This window comes from Ammodytes marinus (genome assembly GCF_949987685.1).
Source record: "Ammodytes marinus genome assembly, chromosome: 17".
Lineage (NCBI taxonomy): Eukaryota > Metazoa > Chordata > Actinopteri > Uranoscopiformes > Ammodytidae > Ammodytes > Ammodytes marinus.
The window spans coordinates 7,386,422-7,398,452 of NC_137221.1; the positions used below are offsets into that span (position 1 = coordinate 7,386,422).

The 12,031-nt window shown below is 43.0% G+C and overlaps 2 protein-coding genes across 2 annotated transcripts in view; both read right to left on the reverse strand.

The window, feature by feature from the left end:
• The window catches only part of zc3h12ab (zinc finger CCCH-type containing 12Ab), a 184,661-nt gene that overhangs the window by 83,375 nt on the left and 89,255 nt on the right, over positions 1–12,031 (reverse strand). The gene's annotated exons all lie outside the window — the stretch shown is intronic.
• On the reverse strand, positions 368–9,155 carry tmem170b (transmembrane protein 170B; the record flags this gene model as incomplete). Its single annotated transcript, XM_080045701.1, has 3 exons — positions 368–498; positions 3,440–3,610; positions 8,999–9,155. The coding sequence occupies 3 exons, from the start codon at positions 9,153–9,155 to the stop codon at positions 368–370; spliced, it is 459 nt and encodes a 152-aa protein (XP_079901827.1).

Here is a 12,031-nt window from a genome sequence, read left to right on the forward strand (position 1 = left end):
TCTGGATGTCCTATAGAGAAGGCTGTTGGCACAAAGGAGCAATGGAACTCTGGCACACATCATGGCTTTCAAGTCCAGAGGCTGAGAATTGGGCTATCTCCGCTTGGTGCTGCTCTATGACGAGAATTCAACCGGCCTGCATTGAGTTCCCTCTCAATAGCAGTGTGATTGTGGCAGTAACAGAGCAGGGCCACTAGGGTGTGCTCTCTCTCTCTCTCTCTCTCTCTGTCTCTCTCTCTCTCTCTGTCTCTCTCTCTTTCTCTCCATCATCCATCCTAAAAGAGTCTAGAGCAATTTCTGCCTCATATCCCCTCTTGGCAAAGATGAGCACCTAGATGTCCGTCAACTCATCTTTGGGGTTCTGTCTTCAAAGAGTTGCCATGACGCGAGAGAAAGATATTATGGCAGAGAGCGTGGTCTGGCCCACACCGAACACCAGAGCCTCCAGCGGTCCCATGTCCTTCCCCGTCACGCGATACACACCCGCCACCGCTGCGCCTAGACGGGGGGACAAATACACACACATCAGCGGCGTAAACACATACACACACGTACACGCGCACAAACACACACACACACACAGCGAGTAAACAGATGGGCAGACGCACTAACACACAGCTCTCTGTCACGGCCTGGCACCATTACCGCAGAGTGTCCGTCCAAAGCGAAGAGCACGGAGGACAAGCACATCTTTATTTAGCTTTTACATCCATCAGCTTAGGTTTAAGTATTCTGCATGAAAGATTTGTATTTTAAACTTTATGTTAGGGGATAAAGACTGTCCCCACATAATGTATACAATTATTCTGTAAGGGATTGTTCTGTAGTGGAGGAGTGCCTCAGACGGGGGAGGCGTGCCCGGTGTGTGCCAATAGATGTGGGCTGTAGAGGCTTCGCAGCACCATCTCTCTGCAAAGCATACAGCCTGCTTGGAATCACAGGTGTACGCCAGAGAAAGCCCATCAAGACCACCACAGAGCCAGCTGAGAAGGCCTCTAGATGGCTGTGGATTAAGAGGGGCGATCCATGCTACTTAGACACAAGTTGGGACCTGATCAATCCCGCCTGGGTCACCTGGGTGAGGGTGTATGATGTTGAAAGACCCGAAACACCCAATGACCCCAGGTTCCATCACTGATGATGTGTCTAAGTGCATCTATATATGTATATTAAACAACTTCTGTAAGGGAAAATATCTATATGAAGCTCAATCAAGAACTCATTCAAATCTAAATTTCCTTAGAAAATATGTATAGGCTATATGTTGTTGATAAAATGTCATCTGGAATTTTTTACAAAGTAGCACAACATAATATTACGCTCGAAGTGTGTTTTTGCTGTGTGTGTGTGTGTGTGTGTGTGTGTGTGTTTGTGTGTGTGTGTGTGTGTGTGTGTGTGTGTGTGTGTGTGTGTGTGTGTGTGTGTGCACGGTGAGGCTGGGCCTGAGGGGCGTGTGCTCACACAGTCAATAGTCTAGCTCTGCCCGATTGTCACACATTAATAATAAAGTGTCTTCTCTATTTTGGGGGCCAGCTCGCGTCCATGATGGAGAGTGATTCATTTAGGGAGCAGTGAAGCGCCGCTGCCCTACGCTGATACGCTCAAATAGATTTAGGACTATTTACACACTCTGTGAACACACTCACAGTGAGTGGTAGGTAATGAAAGACGGGGGCAGGGCCTGAATAATATCTGGAGCAATAACTGTGGAATGCATTCAGATAAACCTATAAAAATAAAAAGGGGACCAGAGACAGAGAGCAAGCAGGAAATGAAAGGGTTTTACACAATTTAGTTTGACAAAGTAATTTTACATCTGTTTGTCTTTAAAGCTGTAGAGCGTAACTTTTTTATATAGATGTACAGTATGTTGGTTACATTCAAGCCATCGCCAAACGGGTTGATACAAAGTTGATTAAACCTATCAGCTCCACAAAACTCTCTGTATTTCTATGTAAGGTAGCGTTTACTGGTGTTGCCCCGCGACACTGGCGCAGGAGCCTAGAAATATCCCAAGAAGCACCCAAGAAATACTTCAGTTGTCATTCTACTGCCAAGAAAAAACCTGGACGTACAGCAGAAGGTATAAAGGCCATGCACGATCACCGGAGGCTTACCTCACGTACGTTGTAGATGCACAGACAGTGTTGTAATTACTCAGAATCACTCATAGGTGTGAGAGGTGTTGCGCACTATAGCTTTAAACAACATTTAACATTTGATAACTTTGGCTTATTTTGTCAAATAAAGCCAAGTGTTTCTGTTGTTTGAATTTCATTAATCGAAACCTCAAGGTCAGGTAATAAAGACAGTGTTTTCTTGCCTTTTCTTTATTGTTTTAGTTCCTAGCTTTACACAAGTGCATCTCAATAGCATCTCTTTGTCTCTGCCTTGCATAGTAACTGCTCCCTGCTCTTTTCCAAAATACACTGTCCACAGCTGAGTATCCCTTGTAGTTTTAGTCTGTATTGTGATTGAGTGGTACATAGAATATTAATAAGCAAACAATCAATCAATTTAATTACCACAGACTTACTCCTCTGGGCCCCTGGGGCGGTTTATGTAATCTAGCTTTGCGGTTATCACATCAATGCAAGTTGCTTAACATTATAACAAATCACATGTAGTAGAAAAACAATGTGATGTTTGATTTTCTTAACATCACAAAGACGTAGCTAAAGCTAACTGCACAGAAAAAAGAAAACAGGAACGTAAACAAGAAGTCTGAAATCTCTCCGTCTGTCAACTCCTGTCTTCCTCTGTTTGGCAGGAGTCAACACACACTCCCTCCATCCCGCTGTGACTCCCCACCTGTCACCTTGTGTCTACTTCCTGGATGCTGAACTCTGTCAAGGTCGGTCAAAAAGTAAAGGGGTTGCCAAGTCTGCTTTTTATAAGCAACTTTAGCATTGCTTTTTTGTAGTCGCTCACAAATACTGGCTGTCGCGGATTGCAGTTATATGGGTTTGTTTCTAAAGTGAAGTTACATATTTTGGGCTAGCTGCCCATGCATTCAATAAACTTTAAGTTTCTTGTTATTTTACTACAGTAGGTTGGCCTTATTTTAAGTGATACCATTTTTTTTTACAATCCAAACAGAGGAGGCTTAGTATTTCTCCTTTCGTACAATGAAACAGGAAGTTAAAGTCTTCACTCTTCATATCGAAAAATACAAGTGATTTCAGGAATAAGTATGTAACGTTGTTGATGAAGTGGATGCAATAAAAACATTATTATTATTGTAGAGCTTGACAGCATTAACTTCATTATAGGCTATATAGTTTGTATAACCTTTGCAATTGTTGCAATGATATGGGATTTATAAATATACAGTATATACGAGGTTGCTTCTTTTGGACTTGTTTTTTATAGGCCTGGTTGCTTGTTTCTGTAGCGAGATCTGGCAACACAGAGGAGGGGTATAAGTGAGTGAACTTACTGGTGACGACGCCTCCGGACAGCGAGGCCAGGAAACCCACACTGACCAACACCAGGGTGATGAGGCGCCCTCTCTTGTGGCGCTGCAGCATCACCAACATGAGCAGCCCCATGGCCCCGTGGACCAGCAGAGAGGAGAACAGGCACCATAGGAACACCCAGTACCACATCTCTGAAGAAACACAGGCACAGGACAGGAGATTAGGTTAGACAGCAAATTCAACATGGAAAAATACCACACAATGAAATAGAACGGATCCAGCTTCCATTCAGAAAACTATCAGAACAATATACATGTACTCCACTACATTGACTACAACACAAATTGAACATTTATATTTCTTACTACTATTGCTGCAACGACTAGTCAAACTAATCCAAAGAAAAATGATCACCACATTTTTGGATGATCGTTAAATCGCATCGGGAATGTACCTGTAAGTCTATCAAACAAGTGTGTTCCAATTGCATTATGGGAAATGTAGGATATAGTGTTTTTACAGGACAAGGGACTAAAAGCCAGGTTAATTTCTCTTCTGTTACTTTGATTTTGACCATGTTTTAATCTAATCTGTCTCCCACAAATCCCCTGACCATATATATGAAGTGCAATGCTAAATCACTGCAGTGCCCCTTTAAGAATAGATGGAGTGAAAAAGATTGTTCACGAAGGATTTGCTTCAGAGATAATACTATACATTTACCTCCTTGTATAGATATAAATGCAATGTCCTGGTCATAAAAATTCAGAGATCACTACGCCTTGAAAGTAATGCCATTCTGCTCCGTGGCCAATTCCCTGATGCCTTTTAGAGATTTACACATTAAAGATATGGTTTGAGAGCGTTTTGCAGTTACAGATAGGGCTTCACAGAGGATTTCAAACTACGGGCGCTACAATCTGAACCAGGGCACGTCAAGGAGGCAGCCGACCATGGTAACGGACCTGAGGTTGAGAGGTGTGAAACTGCTCCGGGTGAGATTTCAGACGGGCTGCTGTGACGTAGACATTAAGATATGAAGGTGAATGTGCCGTCTGAAACAATATCTCACTGTTGCCATTTGCGGATATCCTCAGCTAGACTGTAGATCAAAAATGCAATAAAACTGCTCGTTCAGTTGCAAAAACTTAAAAAGTCCTGGATTTAATCAATTCCCACAATGCCAACGACCCTATCATTATGAACTGAGCTACACCAGACACAGCTATAATCATTCATCCCAATAGTGCTGTGCTGCCATAATTACTGATTTCATGTGGAGAAACCCAAACAACACCAAATCAGTGGTCAACCCCATTTTTTATTTTGTATCGACGGAGACTGCTTTGCTTGAATGACAGGATGTAAACAGGAAATGTGACATTGTTGTGTGGCACAATCGTATTTAAAAAGTGTTTCCCCAAGCCCATGAGGGAGCACTTTAAGCCTGTTCATCTACTCTAACCTAGTTGCTACTCCACAGTCGATCGAGCGCCTACATCTACTTATTGATCCGTCAGTCTGCTGTCGAGGCGTGACAGCACAGTAACACAACAGCTCTTTGTCCTTTGGAATGTCACACTGATAGATCACAACGGCCAATCACACGAGCTCTTTCATCAAGCATCGCTGTCCGTCAAGCAAGAGAGAGAGAGACGTCAGTGACTGGATGGAGAGGTGGATACAGGAAGCAGAGAAAGACAGTGGGTGCATTCCATTCTGTTAATTATGCTTCCTCCAATGTCTGTGATCCGGAAATCAATATAGGTCCGCCATCATTAAGGATGTTCCACTCGTTTGAATGTGTCTCGGAAAAGACAAGGAAGGGTAGAGGAGACTACAAAAAATGGTTCATGTCAACCTCCCACTTGTAAACTCCAGACAGAGATACTTCTGGGAATTTCTGACAGCAATCATAAAGAACTACTACTGTATAGTGTCAACAAACTGTTGCCAACATGGCAGCAAGGCCGACCATCGCTGGCAGGTACATCTAAACAAAATCCAGTATTAACACTAGAAGAAAGAACAAGACCAAATCCCCCACATAACTAATATATCATTCACAGTGGCAATTATTCTGCAGAACGAGCACTTTTACTTTCCACACTCGCATAGATTTAGATGATAATTCATTGGTAGTATTACTTTGATTTTGAATGCAAGACTTTAGCTTGTAATTAAGTGTTATTACATTGAGATATTGGGACTTAAGCGATCCAAACATTTAATCAACCGTGGCCGAGCACAGCCAGTGACGGGCGGGGTCGGACACCAACACCCGCTGAGAGCCAAATGTCAGTTAAAATCTGTCCCTGCTGGATAAAGACGTAACGCTTCACGGCTCTCATTCAAACGCCCTGGTTGGAGGGATTTCTGTTACATCACTTGATGAATTTGCAAGCTTGATGTTATGATGCGATTAACATTTAAATGAACAGCTGCAGAGAGAGAATTAGTCCGGTGGTGAAAATACAGGGCTCGTTATTTACTCTGGGGGAGAGAAATTACCCAGTGTTTTTTTTTTTTACAGCATAGAAATTGACGCCCCCCAAAGAGGTTTAATCAAGCACCAAAGTGTAATCAGCATTAAAATGTTGCTTAATATCTAAGGGTGATTTAGGGCATCACGTCGGAGTATTATGATTAAGAGTTTCTCACGTATAATAGACTTTTTTTTTTCAAATAAAATTGTAAGAAATTAACAGAGAAAAAAATCAGCAAATAAGATAACCCAGACTTATTGCCTTTACTGTTACACATACAGTAGTTGTGAGCCCAAAAGTGTCATGACAAATAATGCGTCTGCGTAGTCAGCCCCCAAAGGCCCAACCTGAGCCAGGAAAAACTCTGATTTAGCCCTCACTTAGCAGATGTTAGACAACGAGCAGAGCGTTACATTTCAGGTGAAGGCAGCATAGGTGGTCATGGCTGAGAAACAACACCTATGGCGTGAGAAATAGAGCACTCAACTCAAGGTGCTGTGTCACATCTAGGAGATACGAGCGGCCGAAAACACAGTCAGGGCATGGCATTAACTTCTGCTAATCCACAACTACAGGCCCGGGTCTTTGTCAGCACGGCAGCTTTACCGCTCGCATGTCAACAGTGAAGCATTAAAAATGGAAGGGGATTTTTTTTTGTTTTTTTTCGGCCCCTTGATAAGAGGTCAGAGTCCTTGCGTGAGCTCACAGTACACTGGAGAAAACTGACAAGTCGAAAATGGAAAAAAAAAACTGCAGGATCCCAAAGTAGGAACTCTGCAGGGGTGCGTTGAGTTCATCCATCAAGAGACAGAATGATGGATTTGTCCTGTTACGAGGAGGAGGCAGAGAGAGGTGGGATAGAGCCGTCTGCTAGTGATAAACCTGGAAGTGTCTTGACTTTGTCCCGAACACCGTACAGTAAATCCTGTAGTCGCAGCTCAAGGCTAAAGGGGAACAGGCTTTTGCAGTTGGAAAAACTCCCTGATTGAAGATGTGAGCCTCAGAGAATCACTAACATCATTTTAAGGTGGAGAGTCTAGTGATTCTTGAGAATGTATGTTGTCAAAATCCTAAATTGAGTTCTTAACAGTAGTTCCAATAAAAAAACTGTAACAGGAAATTTGTTTCTGGAAAGACATGACTGCCATAATCGGCCCTTTAAAGTTAAGCTCAGATAAACACAAGGCCAGCAAATAAAAGTCTGTTTCCTGCACAATACAGGAGTACTGTCTGGTATGCCTTCTTGTGCACACACACATATTTTTGCAAACCACAAGGCCAAGAATATGTTTCCTTTTATGGTTTGATGAAGTGAAACTACTGCTGCTGCGAGCACACAAATCATAAACAGGAAATTCATTTGTTCAAGCAACTCCCCGGGGGCTCAGAGAAAGGGCAAATGGGTTTGACTATGGTCCAAGTTTTTGCATCTGCTTCTTCTGTAACTTATACTGTATATTGCTCTTGTTGTTCACTTCACACACGCACACGCACACGCACACACGCACGCACGCACGCACGCACGCACGCACACACACTCACACACACTCACACACTCCCCCTGCCCTTATCTGGTGGTTGGTGAAGTGTGGGGTGTAGAGGGGGATCGGGTGGCAGTTCCGTGCACCCTGATTCTAGCTAAAGTCCCAGGCGTCGGCTCATCGCGGGGCTTTAGACACACTGCTGCTGCTGCTGCTGCTGCTCTGCTTCCCAGAACTTCTCTACATGTGCTGCGGCTTCCTGCTGAGTCAGCATCGTTAACTACCGCTTTTCTTTTTTTTTCTTGGCTTGATGCGTCTCTCAACACAGGATGTCAGCTGCATTTCATAGGCTGGATCCGGGCCAACTCAGCTAGTATGACCACACTATGTACGTCCGCTTTTTGCTACACTCTCACCATCCTGCAAGGGGAGGAATTTGAGTACTATCTCTACAATCTTGTGTTTGTATGACAGTCCAATTGTGTATGTACACGTCTCCTTTTTTGTAGTGAGAAAACGTTTTTATGAACAGATGGTGGCAGGCAATTTTATTTGTCGTGCTGAGGAAGTTGGGACATGCCTGTAGAGGAAATGATAAAATGCCCACACACTGCTTTTCTAGTTCCTTTTTTTCTTTAAAATGACATATGGACTGGATTGACCGTGTTTCGACCCCAGATCGTCTGACTTTGACACACCTTAACACAGATCCCCATGGAATGGTTTGGATCATCACTTTTACCTGAGGAAGATACATGTATTATCCAGAGGGTGTCACTTTTCAATCATGTCCATATAAGATAAAGGTATATATGGAACAAGATAATCAGCAAGCAATCTTTCTTCCTTTTTTGGTGTTCATATGTCACAGCATCTCTGAAGGAAGTGCCGGCCTATGCTGTCATAAATCGACACTTCAGCTATCAGTCCATAATGAGGCTCTAGTAGCCTACAGTACAACAGCTTATCAGCATTAAAGCTGCTATTGCCTGGCCCTCCCATTCAATAGTACATTGAAAAAAAGCATGGACTTCAACTAAAATCCACACTATTTCTGGAGACCATCCCAGACAGACATCCAGCCCAGAGATGAGTGGCCTGTGCTGCCTCTAGCCTAATTGCCCCCTTCATTACTGGACTGCAAGACAAAGGGAGGAGGGAGGGGGCAACACTTCATTTACTACACAGTCAGGGCGCATTCACGCAGCATAAAGATTAATTAGCCGACTGTTGTGATTATTTTCCTGACAGCCATCCGCCACTGACTCCGCACGCGTCGACAGAGGAGTGGCAATTTTTTTTTATTGTGGCCCAGCCGGCATTCACACCAGCTGCCTGGGGCGGGGGGTGATGTGGTAGCCTAAAGATACCCCTTTACACGGGAACAACACTGCCCGTTCTGTAGCCTATAGTACTACGCACGTGAAGATACAAATATAATATCGCATATGCCGGTTTATTCTGCTCTTTAAAAATGGACGCGCTAAAACACCAGCAGTGATCATTACTGGTAACACAACTGTAGGCTACACAGACACTACAGTACACGCTGCTGATGGTGATGATGACAAGTGTGTGAACAGCCAACCCAGCATTCATTCCGCATACATACCTGTGAAGTGCTGCAGCGTCGTGCCTTGCACCCAAAGGCTCAGAACTTGCTGCACCGACAGATTAACAGAATAATCCCGGTTCGCCGTCATGTTTCTGCCGCCTCTCGCACCCCTCTTCTTTATCGAATAGCTGTACTTGGCTGTAGACGAAGGCATGGAGGAGACCGGGGTGGCATGGGGATGCGAGTGAGCGAGTGAGGCGGCTCTCCCCGGCGCGGCTCGCCTCTACCGGTGCCTCTGCTTCGGCTTGACGTCCGTGTCCGCGCTGGCTGGTCGGTTCATCCTGTTCGCTGGTGGTGGGAGCAGCGGCTGTGTGGAGGCCATGATGGGGATGGCACAGGCAGCGGGAGGGGAGCGCAGGAAGGCAGCAGCAGACGCACGCTCGGATCGTCCTACATCGGCCAGCCCGGCTACATAACCCTTAAAGGGCCAGTGGCACCGCTTTGTGAAGGGGACGTTTTTACAGTTCACGTTGGTTGAGGTTGACACATCTCAGTAACACTGACTGACGTCGCTTCATGAATGGGGAACAAAAGACACAGGCCAGTGGAGTGAGCTCAGAACATATGTTGAATGCCTAGCCTAGTTCTAAAGATAACATGTGTAGGCTTTCATCGCATGGGACATTTTTAGATGGGAGAATTCGACTCAATGCTATAAAATCCAATAATTATCATCGTCGTCACAGACGATCGTCTTTATTGTTTCTAGTTAAAATAACGTGGTTTACAACGAAAACATTTTAAAAATGTTATACTACCATTATTGCCTGATGACCATGCAGCAGCCACACAGTGTAGGGAGGGAATGGAGATGGATGGTAACTTTTCCAATCAAAAGTGAGGACCACAACTGTAGGCTGTATAGGTTTATGTGTGTGTGTACATTTATTTATTTATAAACCTTTTACTAACCGTTATTTCATGCTTGTTTTCAGTTTATTGATTGGTTTATTGTATTTTATTTCTTAAGAAAAGTGGTACTACCGGGGCGTTGCCCATGACGACGGAAGGATGCAGGAGCTCTCCTTGGTGCTGATTGGCTCCTGCCACGTCACCACAAAACGCCTGATATAATAAATAATAATATGACAGGATGATGTGAGCATGGCACACAAGAAGGTGCTTGTTAGTGGCAAGAGCTGAGTATTACAAATACAAGAAACAATTACAAATAGGCCTACAATAAATCATGACCAAAGGTTTAAATTGAAGTATAATATGCAAACATTTAAAAAAAATTAAGCCAATGTGATATATAGCCTAATAGCCTTTACAGTAGACCTCTGTTTTTTTCACAGAGCATCTAGACAAACCATGATAATCAAATTGCTCTGTCAGCCCCTGTAGGATTCAAACAAAAGCTGAGAACATATACAAGGCTATTTTAAATTGTGTGAAGCTATGTACGTTTGGAACTTGTCTGACATCCCCTTCTCACATTAGAGCCTTAAGAAAGGGAGAGGAACAAAATAAGATGTGTGAAAGCAGGTGGTGAACCCGAGCGTTATGTAGACACCAAATGTTCTGGTACATTTCTCGGAGGAGTGCAGTATTTTAAGAAGTGTCCCAGTTCAGTGGTATGAGGGTGAGGAAATGTCTGACATTTGACTTATTTTGAGTCTGTAGACATTTCTCTTTATGCAAAGGAGTTAACAGGATGGGTTTTTAATAGGCTGCTAGATCACGAGGGACTATAAGCTTGAAACATTAAGCAGTAAGATGTATAGTATGACTATTATTTAAGGCAACACCAGAGTTTTTGCTCCAAATTTACAAATTCTGTATGTTTTTTATGTAGGCCTAGTACATCCTTTTATTCAATACTTTATTCCAATACTTTCCATTCTTTTGCGTTTTGTAAATATTTTGTAATTTGACTTCATGACAATCTTTTAACCAAGTTTAATACATATTCAAGTTATGGACTAATTCTTTATATACTATAGGCCTAAATAAGTTGAATAAAAGATAAGGTGGAAAATGCACTACACTTTCTAGAAAAGCAAAATGTTTGACAGAATTGTTGATTAAGATGTAATGTACTGTATATAATAAATGGACTAAAAGTGCAAGACGCGCAGTTGAAAACAATCCTGAGTAATGCTTGTATCCCATAAGTCGATTACTTAAACAAGTGCGCAATTTCTGTTTTGATATTACACCTGTTTTATGTGCAGATTGCGACCCTGGGGTAAAACCACCAGAAAATGGCACAGGTGACATTTTCCCTGTTCCCTTGCATAAACACATCCAGTTTCAACACTTGCAGCTTTCAGTGCCCTGAGGGCTGTGAAGAGACAGACTGGCTGATGTGAGGAATAAGTTCAGGCACAATGTGAAAGAGAAAGAGAAAGTAAACACAGTGGGAGATTCAAGTTTTTCACAGTTTCTTTCTTAAAAAGCATTGATGGTATTTGTTGAGATGCACTGTGTTGTTTTCCAGCATCTCTCCGTGTAGCCATTAGTGAAGAAGCCTACATTCCGTTAGTATAATGCTGATATGAATCACACAAACGACTTCATAAATTTGTTCTCGCATATTCAAGTACTTCTCACCAGCAGTTATTCAAAGTAGACACCATTTCTCCATAAATGTGAAGACGTATATACAGCGGTAATGGAAAACAAAAGCCTCATACTGCAATTCCTGCTTTGTATCTAAAAGCAGAGCAATTTTCTCTATGAAAGACGACAATGTGCTATCTCAGTGCAGCATACTGACAGTTGGTCCATGGGGGAACACACAGACAAGACAGCAACGAGTCAATGAAGGCCATGTTTGTTTAGCAAAGCAAATGTCATCCTTTGTTTCCTGTAAAAGCTCCACTTTTCAAACAGCATCCATCAAGAATACTCAATTGTCCCCAGTGAAATTCTTTGGGACTTTGCCGACTCTCTCTATCAACATTAATTCAACAGCCAGTCTGGAATACTATAAGCTCAAAGGTGGGATGTATCTAAGTACACATAAGTTACTTTTTGAGCTACTTGTTCCTTGATTATTTTCTCATCATGCTACTTTCTACTTGG